This window comes from Anolis carolinensis, chromosome 1, assembly GCF_035594765.1.
Source record: "Anolis carolinensis isolate JA03-04 chromosome 1, rAnoCar3.1.pri, whole genome shotgun sequence".
Classification (NCBI taxonomy): Eukaryota; Metazoa; Chordata; class Lepidosauria; order Squamata; family Dactyloidae; genus Anolis; species Anolis carolinensis.
In genome coordinates, this window is record NC_085841.1 from 68,467,727 (window position 1) to 68,488,176 (window position 20,450).

The 20,450-nt window shown below is 41.4% G+C and overlaps 1 protein-coding gene and 1 long non-coding RNA gene across 4 annotated transcripts in view; one reads left to right on the plus strand and one right to left on the minus strand.

Annotated features, from left to right (window-relative positions):
• LOC134297812 (uncharacterized) overlaps positions 1–20,450 on the plus strand; it is an 87,666-nt gene that overhangs the window by 22,892 nt on the left and 44,324 nt on the right. The window lies entirely within an intron of this gene.
• The window catches only part of LOC134297811 (uncharacterized), a 68,086-nt gene continuing 67,397 nt past the window's right edge, over positions 19,762–20,450 (minus strand). For all 3 annotated transcript variants that reach the window (XR_010004684.1, XR_010004685.1, XM_062976451.1), the window contains one exon: positions 19,762–20,133. Coding sequence is in view for 1 of the 3 variants with exons in the window: in XM_062976451.1 (XP_062832521.1) it covers positions 20,050–20,133 (84 nt within the window). In the remaining 2 variants the exon portion in view is untranslated. The remainder of the gene's footprint in view (positions 20,134–20,450) is intronic.

The following is a 20,450-nucleotide window of genomic DNA, read 5'->3' on the forward strand; positions in this document are numbered from 1 at the left end:
AATTCGGGACAAAGCAGGGTTATCCTGCTTTGTCTCAAATTAATTCGGTTTTACTGGAGACATCATTTGGACACCTCTGGTCAAACCATGGGACCTCCCATGCTATAGGCCCTATATGGATGGGCCCAATATATATTCATAGACACAAAAGCACTGGCAATATTTTACATACTCTTCCTACCTATCAGCATGTTTTACAAATATGTATTGGTGTATAAACAATTACTTTCTAAAAATCTTAGAGCAGACAGGTATCCACATGGAAAACAGTATTTTGAAGTATTCTGTTCTGAAAAGGCTTCACCTGGAATTAACTGCTTTGTCTATTTTTTATGGAGAATGTACTTGAGTGGAAAACACTATTTGCTAGGTGCAGATAATATTACAATATCTCTTCTAATGGCACATTTGTCTGGTGGTATGTCATTATCCATCTGGGAAAGTCTGCATTTGTAACCAGAGATGTGGGAAACATGACAGAAACACAGTTAAAACCACAAGAATGAAGAACATTCTCACTGAAATCAAAATGAGGAGGTGGTGCGATCTGGTCAATAACATAGTAGCAAAAATATTTATGTCATGGCATAAATATTGTCAAATACATTTGTTTAATACCGTTTCAAAGCATAGAATATCAAACAATGTTTTGTTTTGACTATCAGACAGATTAAAACCACAAGAAGCAAGCAGTAGCAACATCAGGTTTTTGGTACTGCAAGAGACATTTTTTTGAAAGATATTTCTAGAACAGTGAATATGCTATTAAGAATTCCCAGTGGTTCTTGTAAACGTTTGGTTCAAAGGACTTTTCCTCAAAACAATATTAACCAGTTCACCACAGGATGCTTTTCTTAGGAAAGAATGAGTTACAAATTGAAAACATTAGTTGCATGAGAAGCTTGTGTATTCGGAACATAATAATTGGGAATTCAAAGTGTTTTAATAAAGACAAAAAGATTAACTGGGGGCCCATCCATACAGCCATATAACCCAGAATATCAAGGCAGATATCCCACAATATCTGCTTTGAACTGTGTTATCAGAGGCCCCTTTGACACAGCTGTGTAAAATCCCACATTACTGACTTAGAACTGGATTATATGGCAGTGTGGACTTAGATTATCAAGTTCAAAGCAGATATGGTGGATTATCTGCTTTGATATTTTGGGCTATATGGCTGTGTGGAAGGGCCCTGAGTCCACACTGGCATGTAATTCAGTTCACTGATGATTTTATACAGCTGTGTGGATTGCTTATTTGCAATTTAAAGAGAAATTTACTCCGGAGCTGCTGTGGGGAATCCAGATGTTGCATGGCTGGATTTGCAGCAGTGCTGCATCCAACTGTTAATTTGGATCAAGAGAATAGAAAAAGCTCCAGAATAATCCTGGAATTTGGAAGTATAGACATGTGGATCAGGCTGGATCTGCTGTGTTGCTGGGCACAAGCACTGTCCTGGCAGAAGCTTAATTTCCTTGTCACATGACTAGTTGTCACATGTCTTCACCAGTTGTGACAAAAGTGTCAAATTCTTGGCACCACAACTTAATGGAGATATTGACAATGGAATGGAGAACAAGTCCTATGAGGAGCAGCTTAAATTGCTGGGCATGTTTAGCCTGCAGAAGAGAAGACTGAGAGGAGACATGTTGGTCATGTATAAATATGTGAGGGGAAGTCATAGGGAGGAGGGAGAAAGCTTGTTTTCTGCTGTTCTGGAGACTAGGATGTGGAACAATGGTTTCAAATTACAGGAAAGGAGATTCCAGCTGAACATTAAAGAACTTCCTAACTGTGAGATCTGTTCAGCAGTGGAATTCTCTGCCCCAGAGTGTGGTGGAGGCTCCTTCTTTGGAGGCTTTTAAACAGAGGCTGGATGGCCATCTGTCAGGGGTGCTTTGAATGCAATTTTCCTGCTTCTTGGCAGGGGTTGGACTGGATGGCTCATGAGATCTCTCCCAACTATATGATTCTATGATATCACCAGCAAACCTCTTCTAGGGAGCTGCTTCTGCCTGGTTATGCAAAGATGGGGCCTTTGGACGTATAGCCACTGGATCAGGCTTCCTTGAAGATCCAGGGGAAATCCTGTTTCTCTTTGAGTTGAATTAGCTTCTAGATAATCACTTTTGCTGTGCATCCAGCCCTAAATTGTGTGAAGCAACTGAGATTATGAGTTCACATTATTTGGTCCATGTAGACAAGGCCAATTATCACTTTAATTCATCATTGCTATTATTATAAAGTGAAAACTTTGGTTATTTGCTTATACTGGCATTTTGTAATATGGCAAATAAATATAGCATTCTCATCTGTGCTGAAGGTTGCAACCAACCAGCCACCTTGTGTCTTCTGTCTCAATTATAAGGCAAGTCTTATCTTGAGGTCTCTTTCATGTTTTTAGTGGGGCTAGATCTACACTGCCATATAATTCATATTATCAAATCAGATAATCCAGATTATCTGCTTTGAACTGAATTATATAAGTTTACACTGCCAAATAATATGGATTTTATATGGCAGTATAGATGGGGCCAGAGAAGGCACACACATTATTCCTATTTCCACATCCACTTAATTTACTGGGTTTTCTTTTAACTCATGCCCCATCTACACTGCCATGTAAAATCCAGATGATCTGATTTGAACTGGATTACATGGCAGTGTAGACTCATATAATCCAGTTCAAAGCAGATCATTTGGATTATCCACTTTGATAATCTGGATTATATGGCAGTGTAGATCCAGCCTCAGTTCCAGAGGTATAGCTTGCCTGATTTGGCTTCCTTCCTGGAATGATCCATATTTTATTTTTAATTGACGGGTGCTCACCCCGCCACGGGCTGGCCTCGAACTCATGACCTCATGGTCAGAGTGATTTATTGCAGCAGCTGTTTACCAGCCTGCGCCACAGCCCAGCCCCATTAACCTCAACAGTGTAGGGTAGGTGAAAAAAAACCCTCTTTTAAGGTGGGGGAGATTCCTATCTGGCCCTGAAGTGACCCCTTGGTACACTGCTGTAGGGTGGGAAGGTGGGCCAACATTTGCTGCTCCAATGCTGGAGTGGGGAGGGGAGGGTTGTCAAATGCTGTGCTCCGTCCCCAAAACTTAGTCCCAGCTGAGACTCTTTTATGGTCTCTATTCATTGGGATGGACAAATAGCCATCCTCCCCAGACTGGCCAGAAGGGGAAACCCAATTATATATGAAATATAATCTTTGATAATGACTGCCACAGACAACCTTTCCCCTGCCCCCATTTGTGCTTCATATCTGCTTCAGCTTTAAGTTTCTTTGTGATATACAGAGTGACTAGCTGTGCCCGGCCACGCGTTGCTGTGGCAAAGTGGTGGTGGTATTGGTTAAAAATTGTTGTGTAATTTTTATTTGACGTTATTTGTATTTTTTAATTAATTTTATTGTAAGTTATCTTTTTATTTATTATATTTTATTATTTTCTTGTATAATTTTTAGTTATTTTTGTTATTATGGTATTTTATTGTATTAATTTTTTAGTGTTTTTAATTATTTTAGTGTTTTTTATTATTTTTTATTGGGTTGCTAGGAGACCAAGTTGGAGGAGCTTAGCCTTTTAACTGGCAGCAATTGGATAAAAGCAATTATTCCTCTCTCTCTAATTAGGACTTTATTTTTCTTTTCTTTTTGTTGTATCAACCTAGAGCCGTGGACAGGGCCGGCCCAAGGAAATTTTCAAGTGTAAGCGAAACAGGATTTTGGTGCCCCCCCCCTCAAAAAAAAACCCAATCACCGAGAAATAAAAGGCAGAAGTGAATAGAATGGATAAAAGAGTTTACCTTACAACCAGAAGTTTATTAACAACATTATGTTCATATAGTAACATTACATAGAATTAACACCAATCTGGCATTTTAATAATTAAATATTTTAATAAACTTTGCAACAATTTTAATTTCTTTGTTATTTCTAGTCTACAAGTACTACACAAAGGTTTCCTGGTCATGATATCTCTTCAGAAGATTTTTCAGACTTCAGACTAGCTTCAGATCAGTTTTGTTTTGGGAGAACGCAGCCCCAGGAGAATAGACACTTCCTTTCTCAGGAAGTGAACTCTTGTCCTTCAGAAGTGCCACGCCAGCGTGGACCATTGTAATGGGAGTGGCAACATAGCCAGCCTATGGCCCCTTCACTTGAGTGGATATTTTAACATCCAGTTTTCCTTAACACAAATCCACATCTTCAGTGTCAGTCCCAGTAATGCCAATACAGGAAGGTGGAAATGGTATTGCTGAAGTCGCAGTGACAAGGTCTTGACTGGTTGATGGTCCTGGTAGAGGCTCTGAGATTGGTATCTTTCCATCATCAGCATGATCTGATTCAGTCAATTTTGTTGTCTCTGGCTTTCCTGTCTGACATGATGGTGAAGTCGTGAAAAACCTTTGCAATGCTTTAGCTTGACTCTTATCTTCTTGGCTATGCTGCAACCTCCTTTTACGATGAAATGCTCCCGATGGCTTCTTCTTGCTTGACATTTTCTGCTAAAAAACCCAACTCGTCATATAAGGAAGGGGAATGACGCAGAACAACTTTCAGCTTATGACAACACAGCAGAAATACAGCCTGCAGCTCCATCCAAGTACAGTAGAGTCTCATTTATCCCACATAAATGGGCCAGCAGAGCGTTGGATAATCAAAAAATGGTGATTAGCATTGAATAGCCTTGCTAGACATGGTTATGGACCAAGCATTTGAGCATTATTCCTAGCAGTGCTATACTTGAGGACTTTTTAAGTACAGCAGAGACTCTACAGTAGAGTCTCTACTGTAGAGTCTCACTTATCCAACATAAATGGGCCAGCAGAACGTTGGATAAGCGAATACGTTGTATAATAAGGAGAGATTAAGAAAAAGCCTATTAAACATCAAAATAGGTTATGAGTTTACAAATTAAGCACCACAGCATCATGTTAGACAACAAATTTGACAGAAAAAGTAGTTCCATGCGTAGTAATGCTATGTAGTAATTACAGTAGAGTCTTACTTATCCAACACTCCCTTATCCAATGTTCAGGATTATCCAACGCATTTTTGTAGTCAATGTTTTCAATATATCGTGAGAGGGCCAGCTAACACCTCCCAACAAAGTATTCCCATCATCAAAGTCTGGTAAATCCTCTGTTTTCTCACGGCCACAGACGGTAGAAGCACATACCATATCGCAAAGAACACCACTCTGAAAACAGGGGAATTCCAGACAGGAAACAATCAGGGCCAGCTAACACCTCCCAACAAAAAATTCACTTAGAGAGGAAACAACCAGGCTGTAAAGCTGCAAGGCCATTACATCCTTATCATTTTTCCTAATTGCAGCTACCGAGCACAATTCAAGGTGCTGGCTTTAGCCTATAAAGCTCTAAACGGTTCCGGCCCAGCTTATCTATCCAAACGTGTCTCCCGCTATGACCCACCTCGAAGCTTAAGATCGTCGGATGAGGCCCTGCTCGCGGTCCCGTCAGCCTCACAGGTGCGGCTGGCGGGGACGAGAGACAGGGCCTTTTCAGTAGTGGCTCCCCGCCTATGGAACGCCCTCCCCATTGAAGTCAGGCAGGCTCCCTCCCTCCTATCCTTCCGTAGGAAGGTAAAAACTTGGTTGTGGGGCCAGGCTTTCGAATAAGAATCAGCAGCATTAATTACTATTATGTATACTGGAACTCAATTGACAGACCCAGTCTTTTAAACTTGTACACGCCTATCTATATTTTATAAATGCATTTTATGAATGTTACATGTAAGTTAATTTTTTAACTAATTTATAGTGTACTGTACTGTTTTTATATGTCTGTTTTATTGTAAGCCGCCCTGAGTCCCCTGTTGGGTGAGAAGGGCGGGATATAAATATTGTAATAAATAAAATAAATAAATAAATTCATACTTGCCTCTAACAGACAAAAAAAAAACAATTGGAAATATTGTATATTCACAACCTTTAAGAAATAATATCCCCTGATGGCACAGCATGTGAAAGCACTGAGCTGCTGAAATTCTGGACCAAAAGGCCGCAGCAGGTTTGAATTGGGGGACCAGAGTGAGCCCTCACTGTTAGCCCCAGCTTCTGCCAACCCAGACGTTCAAAAACATGCAAATTTGAGTGCATCAATAGGTACTGCTCCAGCGGGAAGGTAACGCCGCTCCATGCAGTCATCTCACATGACCTTGTAGGAGTCTACAGACAACGCTGGCTCTTTGGCTTAGAAATGGAGATGAGCACCAAACCCCAGAATCAGACATGACTGGACTTAATGTCAGGGGAAAACGTTTACCCTTTAGGGTTGTTGTATGTCTTTCGGGCTGTGTGGCCATGTTCCAGAAGTATTCTCTCCTGACGTTTCGCCCACATCTATGGCAGGCATCCTCAGAGGTTGTGAGATATCCATACCATGTCGCCCTAAATGGCTGGGCGCACGTGCGGATCGGCCGGCCGATCTGCGCCTGCATCCAGCAACTTCAGAGCTTTGCAGTTTGGCACGGTGGCAGCGGCGGCGCGACGGGGCGCTGTCGAGGCGTCAACAGCGCCCCCTAGCGGTGTGCACCCGAGGTGGCAGGTTAACCAGCCTCATAAGGTAAACCGGCCCTGGCAGTGAACATACCACGTTCACTGGATTGATATCCAGGAAAGCTTAGTCTCAAGGGTGTTTGTTACTGAATTCCTTTATGACTTTTCATAAAGGAATCTCTCACCTTTGACAACTCTTTCTCTGGAGGTTTTTAAGCAGAGGCTGGGTTTTTTCCATGTCAGGATCGACTTGAGAAACTGCAAGTTGCTTCTGGTGTGAAAGAATGGACGGTCTGCAAGGTTGTTGCCCAGGGGATGCCCGGATGTTTTGATGTTTTTACCATCCTTGTGGGAGGCTACTCTCAAGTCCCCACATGGGGAGCTGGAGCTGACAGAGGGAGCTCAACCACTCTCCTTGGCTTTGAACTGCCGACCTGTCAGTCAGAGGCTGGGTGACTATCTGTCATGTGTGCTTTGATTGTATTTTTCTGCATAGCAGGGAGTGTGACTGGTTGGTCCTCGTGGTTTCTTCCAAATCTAGGATTCAGTGATTCCATATTTGTGTGATGAAGCTTGCTTCAAAGCAACCTGGAAGATACTACATGGTACTGTATTGAGGAAATCTTGAAATAGCTTAAAACAGCACCACTTTTTGAATGCCTTCAGCCACTAAAAAAACCCCTCAAAACAAACAGGGCAGAGCTGGGCCTATCTTTTCCTGCAGTCTCACAAGACTTCAAGAAAGATACAAACCAGATCCTAACATAATTGGGACCACGTGCACAGCCCAGTCCAGCCTGAAAACAACAAGGACAAAGCGAGGGTTGTGAACGTCTGGTGGCCCTGGCCTCACGCCGATTCTTCTTTCTCCCTCTTTCCAGACACGGAGCTGTTAAAATGCTAGAATTCCGCAAGAGCCTTGAAAAGAGGGAGAGAGGCAACTGAGTACATGAAGAATAAATGGAGCCCAGAATGAACTTTAGGCTTTGGTTAAAATAAGTAGCTGTAGGTGTAACAGTTAAACTAGAAATACATGTTGATATTATAAATGTTTCTTTTTATATAACTGTAGCAGAGAAAGTATCTTTTGGCCAGTTGGAAGTGACACATAATCCGTTTTTTGGTTTCATTTAGTGAACTTAGTGAGGGCAGGCTTTGGCACCCAAATTATGAATTTTGATATCACCTGTTGATAAGTCGAGGGTTCTTCTGTGGAGAAGGGAAAACTCCTGCTACCCCATTTTTCCAGGGAAGTATTCAGAAGCGGTGGCATGTGCAGAGAGTCGAGGGGCTGGTGCATCTTTGAGGTTATCTTGGGATGGACTAGGCTTTCACTTTTTGTCACTCCATTCAAAGTTGATGGCTCATTATTTCGTAAGAATTAAGATACAGGACATATTGATCTGTGGATAAGTCAACCCAAGTTTTTGGGATGTATTTTTCTTACTAAAAGTACTAGACTTATACATAAGTATATAGGGTAGTTATTGTACAGTAGATCCTCAGTTAACCAGCACCCGTGCGAATTAGCTGTTGAATGAATGTAGTTTCTGGCTGCTTGAGAGTAACTCTTTAAAACAGGCCTAACACTATACCCCGTACTGTACCAAACCCAAAACTCTGTATTGACTTGGTATTACTATGGAAATACAGTAATTAAACACAAATGAAGACAAATAAAGACAAACTTTAAAGATAAAGGTTTCCCCTTGAAATTAAGTCTAGTCATGACCAAATCTAGGGGTTGGTGCTATTTTTCATTTTTAAGCTGAAAAGCCCGTGTTGTACATAGATGCCTCCAAGGTCATGTGGTCGTCATGACTGCATGGAGTGGTACCTATTGATCTACTCACATTTGCATGTTTTCAAACTGCTAGGTTGGCAGAAGCTAACAGTGGGAGCTCACCCTGCTCCCTGAATTTGAACCGCCAACCTTTCGGTCAGCAAGTTCAGCAGCTCAGCTGTCAATACAGTATTATTTCTTCCAATTTTTTGCCAGTTCCTTGAGGGTTCTGGTTAACTAGGAATCTACTCTCCATACCTCTTATAAGGGTTAACCTCTGGTTTGGTTTTTTTTTTTCGTGTCAGGAGCAACTTGAGTCGCTTCTGGAGTGAGAGAATTGGCCGTCTGCAAGGACGTTGCCCAGGGGACGCTTGGATGTTTTTGATGTTTTTACCATCCTTGTGGGAGGCTTCTCTCATGTCCCTGCATGGGGCTGGAGCTGATAGAAGGAGCTCATTCGCACTCTCCCCGGGTGGGATTCGAACCTGTCAGTTTTCAGGTCAGCAAGCCAACCTTTAGTCAACTACACCATCTGGGGCTCCTAACTGGTTTGCTAATAAAACTGTGAAAAAAAGTGAAATCCTGTACAGTAGAGTCTCACTTATCCAACATAAACGGGCTGGCAGAACGTTGGATAAGTGAATATGTTGGATAATAAGGAGGGATTAAGGAAAAGCCTATTAAAAATCAAATTAGATTAGGATTTTACAAATTAAGCACCAAAACATCATGTTATACAACAAATTTGACAGAAAAAGTAGTTCAATATACAGTAATGCTACTGTATTTAAGAATTTAGCACCAAAATATCACAATGTACTGAAAAACATTGACTACAAAAATGCGTTGGATAATCCAGAACATTGGATAAGCGAGTGTTGGATAAGTGAGACTACTTATTTGGAAAGCTCTGGTCTACTGCCTATGTATGCAGTGTTTGTAGATGTGGCATTTGTTATACACCTTGAATGTTTGAAGGTTTTATTGTGGTTCCACTTTAGGTGGAAAAGGCATGACAGGGGACCCTTGGGGGAGGGGAGTCTCCTGGGGGTCTCCTCCTCGCAGACCTTCTTTGGAAGGCGGGCTTTTCCTCCTCGCCCCTTCAGGCACCCCTCCCCCAAGTCCCCCTCCCCTCGCTTTCTTCGTCTCTTTGGGAGAGCGCGGGGTTTTTGTTTTGCCCGGCCGAGCCCTGAGCCTTCCTTCTCTTCGCCTCTCTTTGCGGAGCTGCAGGGAGGAGGCGCCGGCCCTCCACTGGCGGGGAGACCAAGAGGGAGAGGGAACGAAAGAGGCAGAGTTGGGCTGAGGCAGCGCTGAGGAGGAAGGAGGCGCCCCGGGCTTGGCGTGTCTCCCCCCCCTTCAGCCTTTCCTTTTCTTCAGCCTCAGCGGGGAAGCCTCTTTCCGGAGCTGGAAGGTGGGGGAGCCTGGGAGCCTCGCAACCTCCCAAAGTGAGAGGCAGGGAAGAGGAGAAGGACGGAGGCAGGCGCGCTTCTGGCTCCGCTCCCCACGTTTTCTATCTGTCTTTTCTTCCCTCATTTTCCGCCGCTGTGCAAGTGGCGCCAGACTCCTGAGGGAAGAAGAAGGAGGAGGATCTCGGGAGGGTTTCTTCCAGGTCCCATCTATCTCCTTCCCGGCTTTGTTTTGGAGCTGGGCCCCCGCCTTGAAGATCCTCTCGTTCTCAAAGCCCTCTTCTCCCACCAACCCAAAGGGGAGATTTTGGGGGGCTCAGAGCCCCTTCAAGCCGCCCCTCGGGTTTGTAAAGTGGGGGGAAAGGCACTCCCGAGGGTGTGGTTGGGCGCGTTTCCTCCTGCTCTGGTGGATCCCAGCCACTTCAGAGCTTTGTAGTTTGGCGCGGCGGCAGCGGCGGCGCTACGGGATGCTGTCGAGGCGTCGACAGCGCCCCCTAGCGGCAGCGCCCGAGGCGGCAGCTTAACTGGCCTCGTAAGGTAAACCGGCCCTGGCCGTGGATGATGGGTTGTGTCGTCAAATTTCGAGGTTGGGGGGCCTGTAGTTTTGTTGTTTTGTGGGTCGCCGTGATGCCATCACTCTTTTATATATATAGATTGAAGCAGGGTGCTTACCTGACAGGAAATCTCTTTGAACTCAATGGGACATATATTGGAGTAGATATGCAGAAGATTACATTCTACAACAGTTCAAACCTAAACTTGCACTATGAGGAAAATTTCCACTGCAGTCACATTTCTTCTTCAAACTGACAACAAAAAAAACAGCAGGGTTGCATGCTTTAATCAGTGTGTTAATCAATTAATGGTTTAGTTGATTAATTAATGGGGCCAATTTTAATTGGTGAGGGCAAAATTTAATCAGCAGAGCGGAGAGTCAAGGATACACCAAAATGATACAGGCCAATTATAATTGGTATGGGTCACTTCTAATCAGTGAGATTGTGTCGAAAATTTGAGGGTACTTTTAATGTGACATCCCACTGTTGAAAGGAATGAACATGGAAATATGAGTTTTTGTTTAAATAACAGTCAGTAGCTTTTCTTTATTAAACTATAAATTTTCATTCTTGTTTGGCTATCTCAAAAAAGTGTTTTTACTTGTAAATGTTTTTTTAAATATAATTGAGTCACCAGACAAGGAAACCAAATGATTTAATAAACTTTGAGGGATTTAAAACTATTTTAGACTGCTTTTTACAGTAGAGCTCAAATTATTTCATTAGTGGAGAAACTTTAAAGAGGATTTTTATAAAATGATGTATCAGTGGTATCCTGAAAAGCTTTCTAAGGGTGTTTCCAGACAGCATCAAAATCCATGTTTTAGAACTGAGTCAAAAAATCCCGGGACCTGACAGCAGGTTCATAAAACAGACATATCAGTCCTCGGATATAGTCTCCTGCCATCCTTGCTCTCTTCTGTTGAAGCAGATCAAGATGGAGGGCAGACAGGGAACACCCAGCAGAAGTTTTTTTTAATACTTTGTTATGAGCTGGAGCATATATGTGTACACATTAATATCTTAATATCTTAATATAAACACTAGTAGATCCACATGTGCGCATATGAGGTCCAGCGCATAATGGAGGGAATTTTTTTAAAAAATTCAGTCAGATCTTTCTCTTCCCCAATACTAAATTCAACCTCCATAGAAAATTATAAAATGTAAAATAGAGAGTTTAAGGGAATTCTGACTGCTTTCAAATTGTGCTTTCTTTGAATCATCTGTGTGTCCGTTTGCCAGCCTGATTAGCTGACCAGCTGTTTTGGGCTTTAAAGCGCTGGAGCAGTCTACAAAAGTGGGAGGGAAGGAAAGGATGTGTTTTGCATGACTGCCAGGATATACAGTCTTGCAAAGGTGTACTTTTTCAGGCTGAAAAGGTTTTAAGCACACTTTTTTAACATGTGTTTTTAGAATTGTTTTTCTTCACAATTTTTCCACTTTTGTGTGGGTCCTGAACACCTAATCCAAATGATGTGGAGGATCCACTGCTTTTATTAGAAAAGAAGTCTTTAGGATGAATTTGGACACACTTTGTTTCTCTGAATAAAAATGTCACTGTATGGAAAGCCTTATCTTTATAATATAGTAGCTTATTGGGATTTTAACAAACAGCAGTGCATTATAATAAATAAAAATGACAGGGAAGTTAAAAGGAATCCATGCATTATCTTGAAGGTCATACAGTATCAGGGGTTTATCTCTGATCTGAACAAGAAATACAAAGTAGATTTGCAGTACCAAATGCCATGGGGGCTTGAAACTAAGAAATGGAACCACACTATAAGCTTTGAATGGGTTGCAAACTCTTGGCTGCATGAGTTTCCAAGTCTAGGTACAGTAAACACTGTCTATGAATCACTGTGTTTTACTACATTATTAAACTTCAATATACTTTGAGGTGATTCTCATCAGAAATTCAATTGTTGTCAATAATACCAGTGAGGCATGTAAAATACATACAGCAGCAACAACAGGAGTAGAGACATACTTTTGCAAAGACTACCAAGACCAAGGGAAGAGAGCCCAAGGGAGTCTGGGATAGCAATTAGAAAACCCTTAAGAGCTGCAAAAATCCTTTCAATTAAGCAGTTGTCCTTTATACTTTATTAAATACTACAAAATGCTTAAGATCAGAGGGAACAAAATGCAATGATACAATTTCCTTTAGATTAATGGCAAGTGACATCTTTATATGCTCCACAAATTTAGAGTACTGCTTCTTAAATGCAGACATAATCCATGCCACTCACAAAAGCTTGCTCACTTCCATTCCAGGGTTTAAAACAGAGCATAGCTTAAAATGTACTGCATTCACCAAGCTGGATGGAAAGATAATATACACTAGTGGATGGGGGAGGAAATCCCCCCTTTCCTATGCTCTGATAACAATGTAAACAAGTTTGTGCTTTTCCTGCCAGGTCTACGTGGTCCATGTGGTCTCTTCCTACTCTACTATTGTATGATTCTATTATTCTAAGTTGTATTGGACAGTGTCAAGGAGCGGTAGTATCTTAGCATCTACATATACTTGTGGCAACATATATTTATTTATTTACTCTATTGATACCCCACCTTTCTCTACCCTAGGGGGACTCATATGCACAACTTGCTTCAAGCATTTGCATATGTGTGAGGTTCTGAGGAATTTCTGAGAAATGGAGTACTCACAAAACAAGGCACATATTTCAAATTGTGAATGGCTGAAATGTGCAAACATGAAAATAAAATGCCAAGACATGCTCTACTCAATAGTAATAGTGGTATAAATAGAGTGAATTGTTTAAATCAATGAACAAATTGAGAAAAGTTCCAATAAAAATGCTTGTGTAGGAAAAAGGCACAACATCTCATAACCTAAGGCTCATTCATACAACACAGTTTTTCTGCTGTGATCCAAATATAACTGCCATTGCAACATCCTATGGATCTCTGGGACTCATAATTTGGGGATGAACGGGAATTCTAGAGTTCTGAATGCCCATCTAAAATTGCATATCCTGTGATTCCATAGGCTGTTCCCATGGCAGTTGAAGTAGCATCAGGGCCGGCCCTAGGTGATTTTCAAGTGTAAGCAAAAAGTATTCCCCCCCCAAAACCAATTGCTGAAAAATGAAAGTTAGAAGGTAGAGGTGAATAGAATATGTGTGTGTGTGTGTGTAATACACACACACACACACACATATATATATATATAGAGAGAGAGTGAGCACATATGGTCCCTGCATATGTGTTTGTATGTGTGTGTGTGTGTGTGTGTGTGTGTGTGTGTGTGTGTGTGTACATATCTTATATATACATAGACATACACACAATGTGGAGAATATGTGGCAAGGGAAATAGATAGGTAGGGAGCCACAGCGGAGGAACCTTCCCGGGAGCTAGGCCTAATAATAATAATAATAATAATAATAATAATAATAATAATAATAATAATAATAATAATAACAACCCCAACAAAGGATACCCCCAGGCAGGAAGCAGCCAAGCTTTGAAGCTGAAAGACTATTCAATGCTAATCAAGGTGGGCAATTGAAACATTCACACCTGCCTCCAACAGACAAGAGTTCTTTCTTTCTCCCACCCTGGACCTTTCACAGATATATAAACCCCACTTGACTAGTTTCCAACAGACTTCACACCTCTGAGGATGCCAGCCATAGATGTGGGCAGAAGTCAGGAGAGAATGCTTCTGGAACATGGCCAGACAGCCCGAAAAACTCACAGCAACCCAGTGATTCAGGCCATGAAAGCCTTCGACAGCACAAATTATTATTATTATTATTATTATTATTATTATTATTATTATTATTATTATTATTGACACAACGACGTTGTATGACACAGCAAACAACATAGGTATGCTGGATTTCATATCACAAAATCACAAGTCGAACACTTCCCAAGTGTCTAGGACTGTGTGATGTATTTTCGGATGATGCGTGCAGATCCCAGTAAGGCGGCCTTTTGCAGTTGGCAGATCGTAATTTTGTCAATGTCTATTGTTTCCAAATGCCGGCTGAGATCTTTTGGCACGGCACCCAGTGTGCCCATCACCACCGGGACCACCTGAACTGGTTTCTGCCAGAGTCTTTGAAGTTCAATCTTGAGGTCCTGATAGCGGCTGAGTTTTTCCTGTTGTTTTTCATCGATGCGACTGTCACCTGGGATGGCAACATCAATGATCCAAACCTTGTTCTTTTCCACAACTGTGATGTCTGGTGTGTTGTGTTCCAGAACTTTGTCAGTCTGGATTCGGAAGTCCCACAGTATCTTTGCGTGTTCATTTTCCACAACCTTTGCAGGTTTGTGATCCCACCAGTTCTTTACTGCAGGGAGGTGTGTTTGTTGTGTTTTGTTATTATTAAGATCCAAAGAAGCAGGGTGTGAAAAAAGTTTACTTTCCAGGATCCCATTCCAGGCTTTCGATGTTAAACTGGATTATATGAGTCCACACTGCCAGATAATCTGGGATAAACAGAAAATTGTGATTGGATCCTGGGATATAGGTCCTGTTTGGAAGGGCCCTAAGTGGCATATAAACCTTGGCAAGCTGGGCATTCCTTCTGCATGCTACAGCAGGCAGAAATGCAAATCATGAGTCAGTAGAGCAACATGACAAGGAGGCAAAGAGAGAGGGCCCTTGCACACAGCCCTATATCCCAGAATATCTGCTTTGAACTGGGTTATCTGAGTCCACACCGCCAGATATTCCAGCTCAAAGCAGAAAATGTAGGATTTTATTCAGCTGTGTGGAAGGGGCCAGAGAAAGGACTCTTCCACACAGCCCTATATCCCAGAATATCCAGGCAGATATGGAATATATGGCAGTGTGGACTCAAACAGCCCAGTTCAAAGCAGATATTGTGGGATTTTCTGCCTGGATGTTCTGGGATATAGCCCAACTGTAGGATTCTATTTATGTTTTACTAATTGCTTATTATTGATTGCTGTTGATTTTATATTGCATTTGTTGTTGATTGTTGTTGGTTTTATTTTGCATTTAATTGCATTATAACAAGCTGGAAGCCGCTTTGGGTTCCTTTGTGGGAGAAAAGCGGGATATAAATAAAGGATTATTATTATTATTATTATTATTATTATTATTATTATTGACACAACGACGTTGTATGACACAGCAAACAAGATAGACATGCTGGATTTCATTTCACAAAACCACAAGTCGAACACTTCCCAAGTGTCTAAGACTGTGTGATGTATTTTCGGATGATGCGTGCAGATCCCAGCAGGGTGGCCTTTTGCAGTTGGCAGATCGTAATTTTGTCAATGTCTATTGTTTCCAAATGCCGGCTGAGATCTTTTGGCACGGCACCCAGTGTGCCCATCACCACCGGGACCACCTGCACTGGTTTCTGCCAGAGTCTTTGAAGTTCAATCTTGAGGTCCTGATAGCGGCTGAGTTTTTCCTGTTGTTTTTCGTCAATGCGACTGTCACCTGGGATGGCAACATCAATGATCCAAACCTTGTTCTTTTCCACAACTGTGATGTCTGGTGTGTTGTGTTCCAGAACTTTGTCAGTCTGGATTCGGAAGTCCCACAGTATCTTTGCGTGTTCATTTTCCACGACCTTTGCTGTTTGTGATCCCACCAGTTCTTTGCTGCTGGCAGGTGGTACTTGAGGCATAAGTTCCAATGGATCATTTGGGCCACACAGTTGTGCCTCTGTTTGTAATCTGTCTGTGCAATTTTCTTACAGCAGCTGAGGATATGATCAATGGTTTCGTCGGTTTCCTTGCATAGTCTGCATTTTGGGTCATCAGCTGATTTTTCGATCTTGGCCTTAATTGCATTTGTTTTGATGGCTTGCTCCTGGGCTGCAAGGATCAGGCCTTCTGTCTCCTTCTTCAGGGTCCCATTTGTGAGCCAGAGCCAGGTCTTCTCCTTATCAGCTTTTCCTTCAATTTTGTCAAGGAACTTTCCATGCAATGTTTTGTTGTGCCAGCTGTCAGCTCTAGTTTGTAGTGTGGCTTTCTTGTACTGGTTTTTTGTCTGCTTTGCTTTGAGGTGTTTCTGATTTTTGACTTCAATCAAAGCAGGTTCTTCACTTTGCTTTACATATTCTGCCAGGGCATGTTCTTCTTCTTTGACTGCTTGTTTTACTTGTAAGAGTCCTCTGCCCCCTGATCTTCTAGGCAGATATAGCCGGTCAACATCACTGCGAGGGTGCAGTGAATGATGAATGGTCATGAGTTTTCTTGTTTTTCTGTCCAAATTGTCCAGTTCCATTTGTGTCCAGTTTATGATGCCAGCAGTATATCTTATGACAGGTATGGCCCAGGTGTTTATGGCCTTGATGGTGTTGCATCCATTGAGCTTGCTTTTGAGAATTTTTCTGACCCTTTGTGTGTATTCTTTGCTGACCACAGTTTTCACATGTTCATGCTTTTGCCCAGCTGTAATATGCCCAGATATTTATAGGCCTCTGGCTGGTGACACTTTATCGTTTGGCCATTGGGCATATTTATGCCCTCACTTTCAATGATTTTCCCTTCTTCAATGCCACTGTCGAACATTTGTCCAAGCCAAACTCCATGCTGATATCAGTGCTAAAAATTCGGACAGTGTTAGTCAGAGACTGGATTTCAGTTTCCGTTTTTCCATACAGCTTCAGGTAATCCATGTACATCAGATGCAAAATTTTGTGAGAATTCTTAGATGTTTGATAGCCGAGATTTGTTTTTTGTAAGATTGTTGACAGAGGGATCATGGCAATAATGAAAAGCAGAGGGGACAATGAGTCTCCCTGGAAAATTCCTCTCCTGATGTTGACAAGTCCATAGCTTTCATTTCCAACAAACAGTTCAGTTTTCCAGTGCTCCATCATGTTTTCAATAAAGGTGCCAACGTTTTTACTAATCCCGATGGCGTCCAGGCACTTGATGATCCAGCTGTGTGGGAGTGAGTCAAAGGCCTTTTTGTAGTCAATCCACGTCATGTGAAGATTAGCTTTTCGGCTCTTACAGTTCTCCAGAATCATTTTGTCAATCAATAACTGGTCCTTTGTGCCCCTGCTTTTCCATTTGTTGCCTTTCTGTTCATCTGGCAAGATGTTTTTTTTCTTCAAGATAGTCTTGAATTCTGTGAGCTATGATGCCAGGCAGTAGTTCAAACATAGTGGGCAGACACGTTATTGGCCTGTAGTTTCCTGGTTCTGCTCCTTTTGCTGGATCCTTTTGTATCAGGTATGTTCTTCCAGTTGTTAGCCATTCACTGATACTCCCTTTCTGCAGCATCTCATTGAATTGTTGGGCCATTTTTCCATGTAAACTAATCAGATGTTTGAGCCAAAATCCATGAAATTAATCACTACCAGGCGATGTCCAGTTCTTGACTTTTTGCACTCATTTGCTGATCATTTCAGTTGTTATTTCCATCAGTTCCATTTTGTTCTGTGAGAATTTTCCTTCAAACTCCTTTATCCACCCAGCGTTTTTGTTGTAGTTTTTATTATTTTCCCAAAGTCCTTTCCAGAACTTCGTTGTTGCAGTTTTCTCTGGCTTTATGGTTACTGTGTCTGTTGTTTGGTTCAGGCTCTGGTAGAACCATCTTTGGTCTGATTGAAACAGTTGATTTTGTCTGTACTGGATGATTCTGGCTTCATACCTTTCAATTTTTCTGGCTGTTGCTGTAATTTGTTCTTTCACAATTTCCAAAGCTTCTTCGATTTTTCTGGTGTTCAGCCAGTACTTTCGGATCAGGTATTGCTTGATTTTGTCATTCTTCAGTTTCTTCTCTTTCATATTTTTCAGGTTACTTGCATCTGATCTAAGCTTTTTGATTTTCAACTCTAGCCTGACCTTCCACTTTGGTTTTCCAGTCGATTTTCTTTGGGGCTGCCTTGGTTGTAGGAGCCCAAGCTCTTCTGTTACTATCACTGCTGCACTGTAGGCATACTGGTTTGTTTGTTCAATTGATGTTATTTGGACAGTGGAGAGTACTGCATTCACATCTTTCATGAGAGGCGCCAGGTGTCTCTTGGGCACTGTTTTAAGAGTTGGGAGCCGTTTTCTTATGGCATTTTCTGCAGCATGAGCCATGATCTTATCCTTGAGCTCTTGTTGTCTTGCTGTCAAGGTTCCTGGTGGTTCAGCAGATGTTTTCAAATTCTTGGAAAAGCTCCACACCTTCTTCTGGTTCAATCTGTTCCACCATTCCAAGTGTTGCTGGAGTCTCTGCTGCTGTCTGTGCTGTGGTCTGATGGTAATTTACTTTGCAAATTTTCTGGATTTCTTCGAGTTCAACTTCACTGAACACTTTGTTTCTGATTATGAATCTTCGTTGGTCAGCCAGTCGGGGTTCTGTTATCTGTGAGTCAGGGTACTCTTGTTTCCATAGCTGATGCATCCTTTTTTGGTAGCCACGCTTTTCCGGTTCAGAGTTGTAATAGCATTTCATGACTGTGCGGTTTTCTGGCATTGTGTATTTCTGCCGCTTCTGTGACTGTTCATTTGGGTTTTGATGATTCCGTAGCCCACTTGTCAATGGATGTCCAGAATCAGCAGCATTCACCGCGGTCCTTTTTATCCTGGGCGACGACCAAGCCAGTATAGACTTCGTTTGGGTTTGATTCTCCATAATGCTAATGGGTTAGGTGCTCTTAGTTCTGCTCCTCAGCTGAGGCCTCTCTGGCTTGGTTGGACCTGCCGGTAGTTACACTACCGCCAGCACAGCCCTCAGTCATCACTGGAGCAGTTAAGCCCCCCACCACGTCAAGGTGGCACCTTATTATTATTAATAATAAGGTGGCACATTATTATTATTATTATTATTATTATTATTATTATTATTATTATATTACCATTATATTATCACATTGTTATATTATATTATATTATGATATTATATATTATTATACAATATTAATTATTATAATACTACCATTATATTATTATTATACTGTTATACTATATTATGATATTATATACAGTGTTCCCTCACTATTTTGCCATTCACTTTTCGCGGATTCGCTGTTTTGCAATTTTTCAATAAACTCTAAAAGACTATTAAAAATCATAAGAAATTACAATTTACTGCCTAAGGAAGGGAGGAAGGAGAAGCCAAAGGGAGAGAAAGGGAGCCCAAGAGGCAACAGGAGGAGAAGGAGGTGATTTATCAACCTACGATTGGTTGATAAAGACTTAAAATAGTGTATAACTACTAAAATAATGTATAAATATTAAAATACATATAGTGTCCCTACTTCGCAGATTTTCACTTATTGCAGGTAGTCCTGGAACCTAACCCCCGCAATACGTGAGGTAACACTGTATTATATAATATTATATGATATTATTATATTATTATAATATAATAATATATAATAAAGAGTCCCTTCAGGGAGATAGGGTGGAATAAATATAAAGTTTTATTATTGTTGTTGTTGTTGTTGTTGTTTTATTATTGTAATATTATTTGTCCTGCTCACTTCAAAGGATCAGTCTGAACGCAGATTAAAGATAACTGCTCTCAAATCCAATCTTTATTGAAGAATACATGACTTTGGAAAAGTCAAGAATGACTCAATGTTTACATACAACTATTTTTATAACTTTTGATGCTACGTAACACCACACGTAAATATCATCATCAAGTCCCACCTCCAATATCACATTACTACCATTTTCACACACTAAACCAATTATAATTGTTTATACTTTCGGTCCCAAGTTCCCAGGCGTATTCTATCTTCTTCTGCCAGGTGCTTCTGGGATTGTTTATGTTATGACTCCCAGTTACAGGGCTGAATTACCAAAGCCCTGTAACTGGGTTCCATGACATGGTGCCCTCCTTTTCTTCGTCCTCCTCTTCGGTTCTTCCTTCATCACAAACCTGAAACAAAACAATAATTCTATGTGTCCATTTTGTCCAAAGTACCCATATATTTTTTCAGTAAGCTACGATGGAATACAGGGTGTATTTTCCCTAAACTTTTTGGCAATGCCAACTGGAAAGTCACTTCGTTGATAACACCCTGTATTCTAAATGGTCCAATATATTTAGGGCCTAATTTTTTCGAAGGTAGCCCCAGTTTGATGTTTTGGGTACTTAACCACACTAAATCTCCTTTCTCCAATTTATCACCTTCCACCCTCTTTCTATCTGCGAACACTTTATACTTTTTATGTGCTTCCTTTAAGGATGCAGTC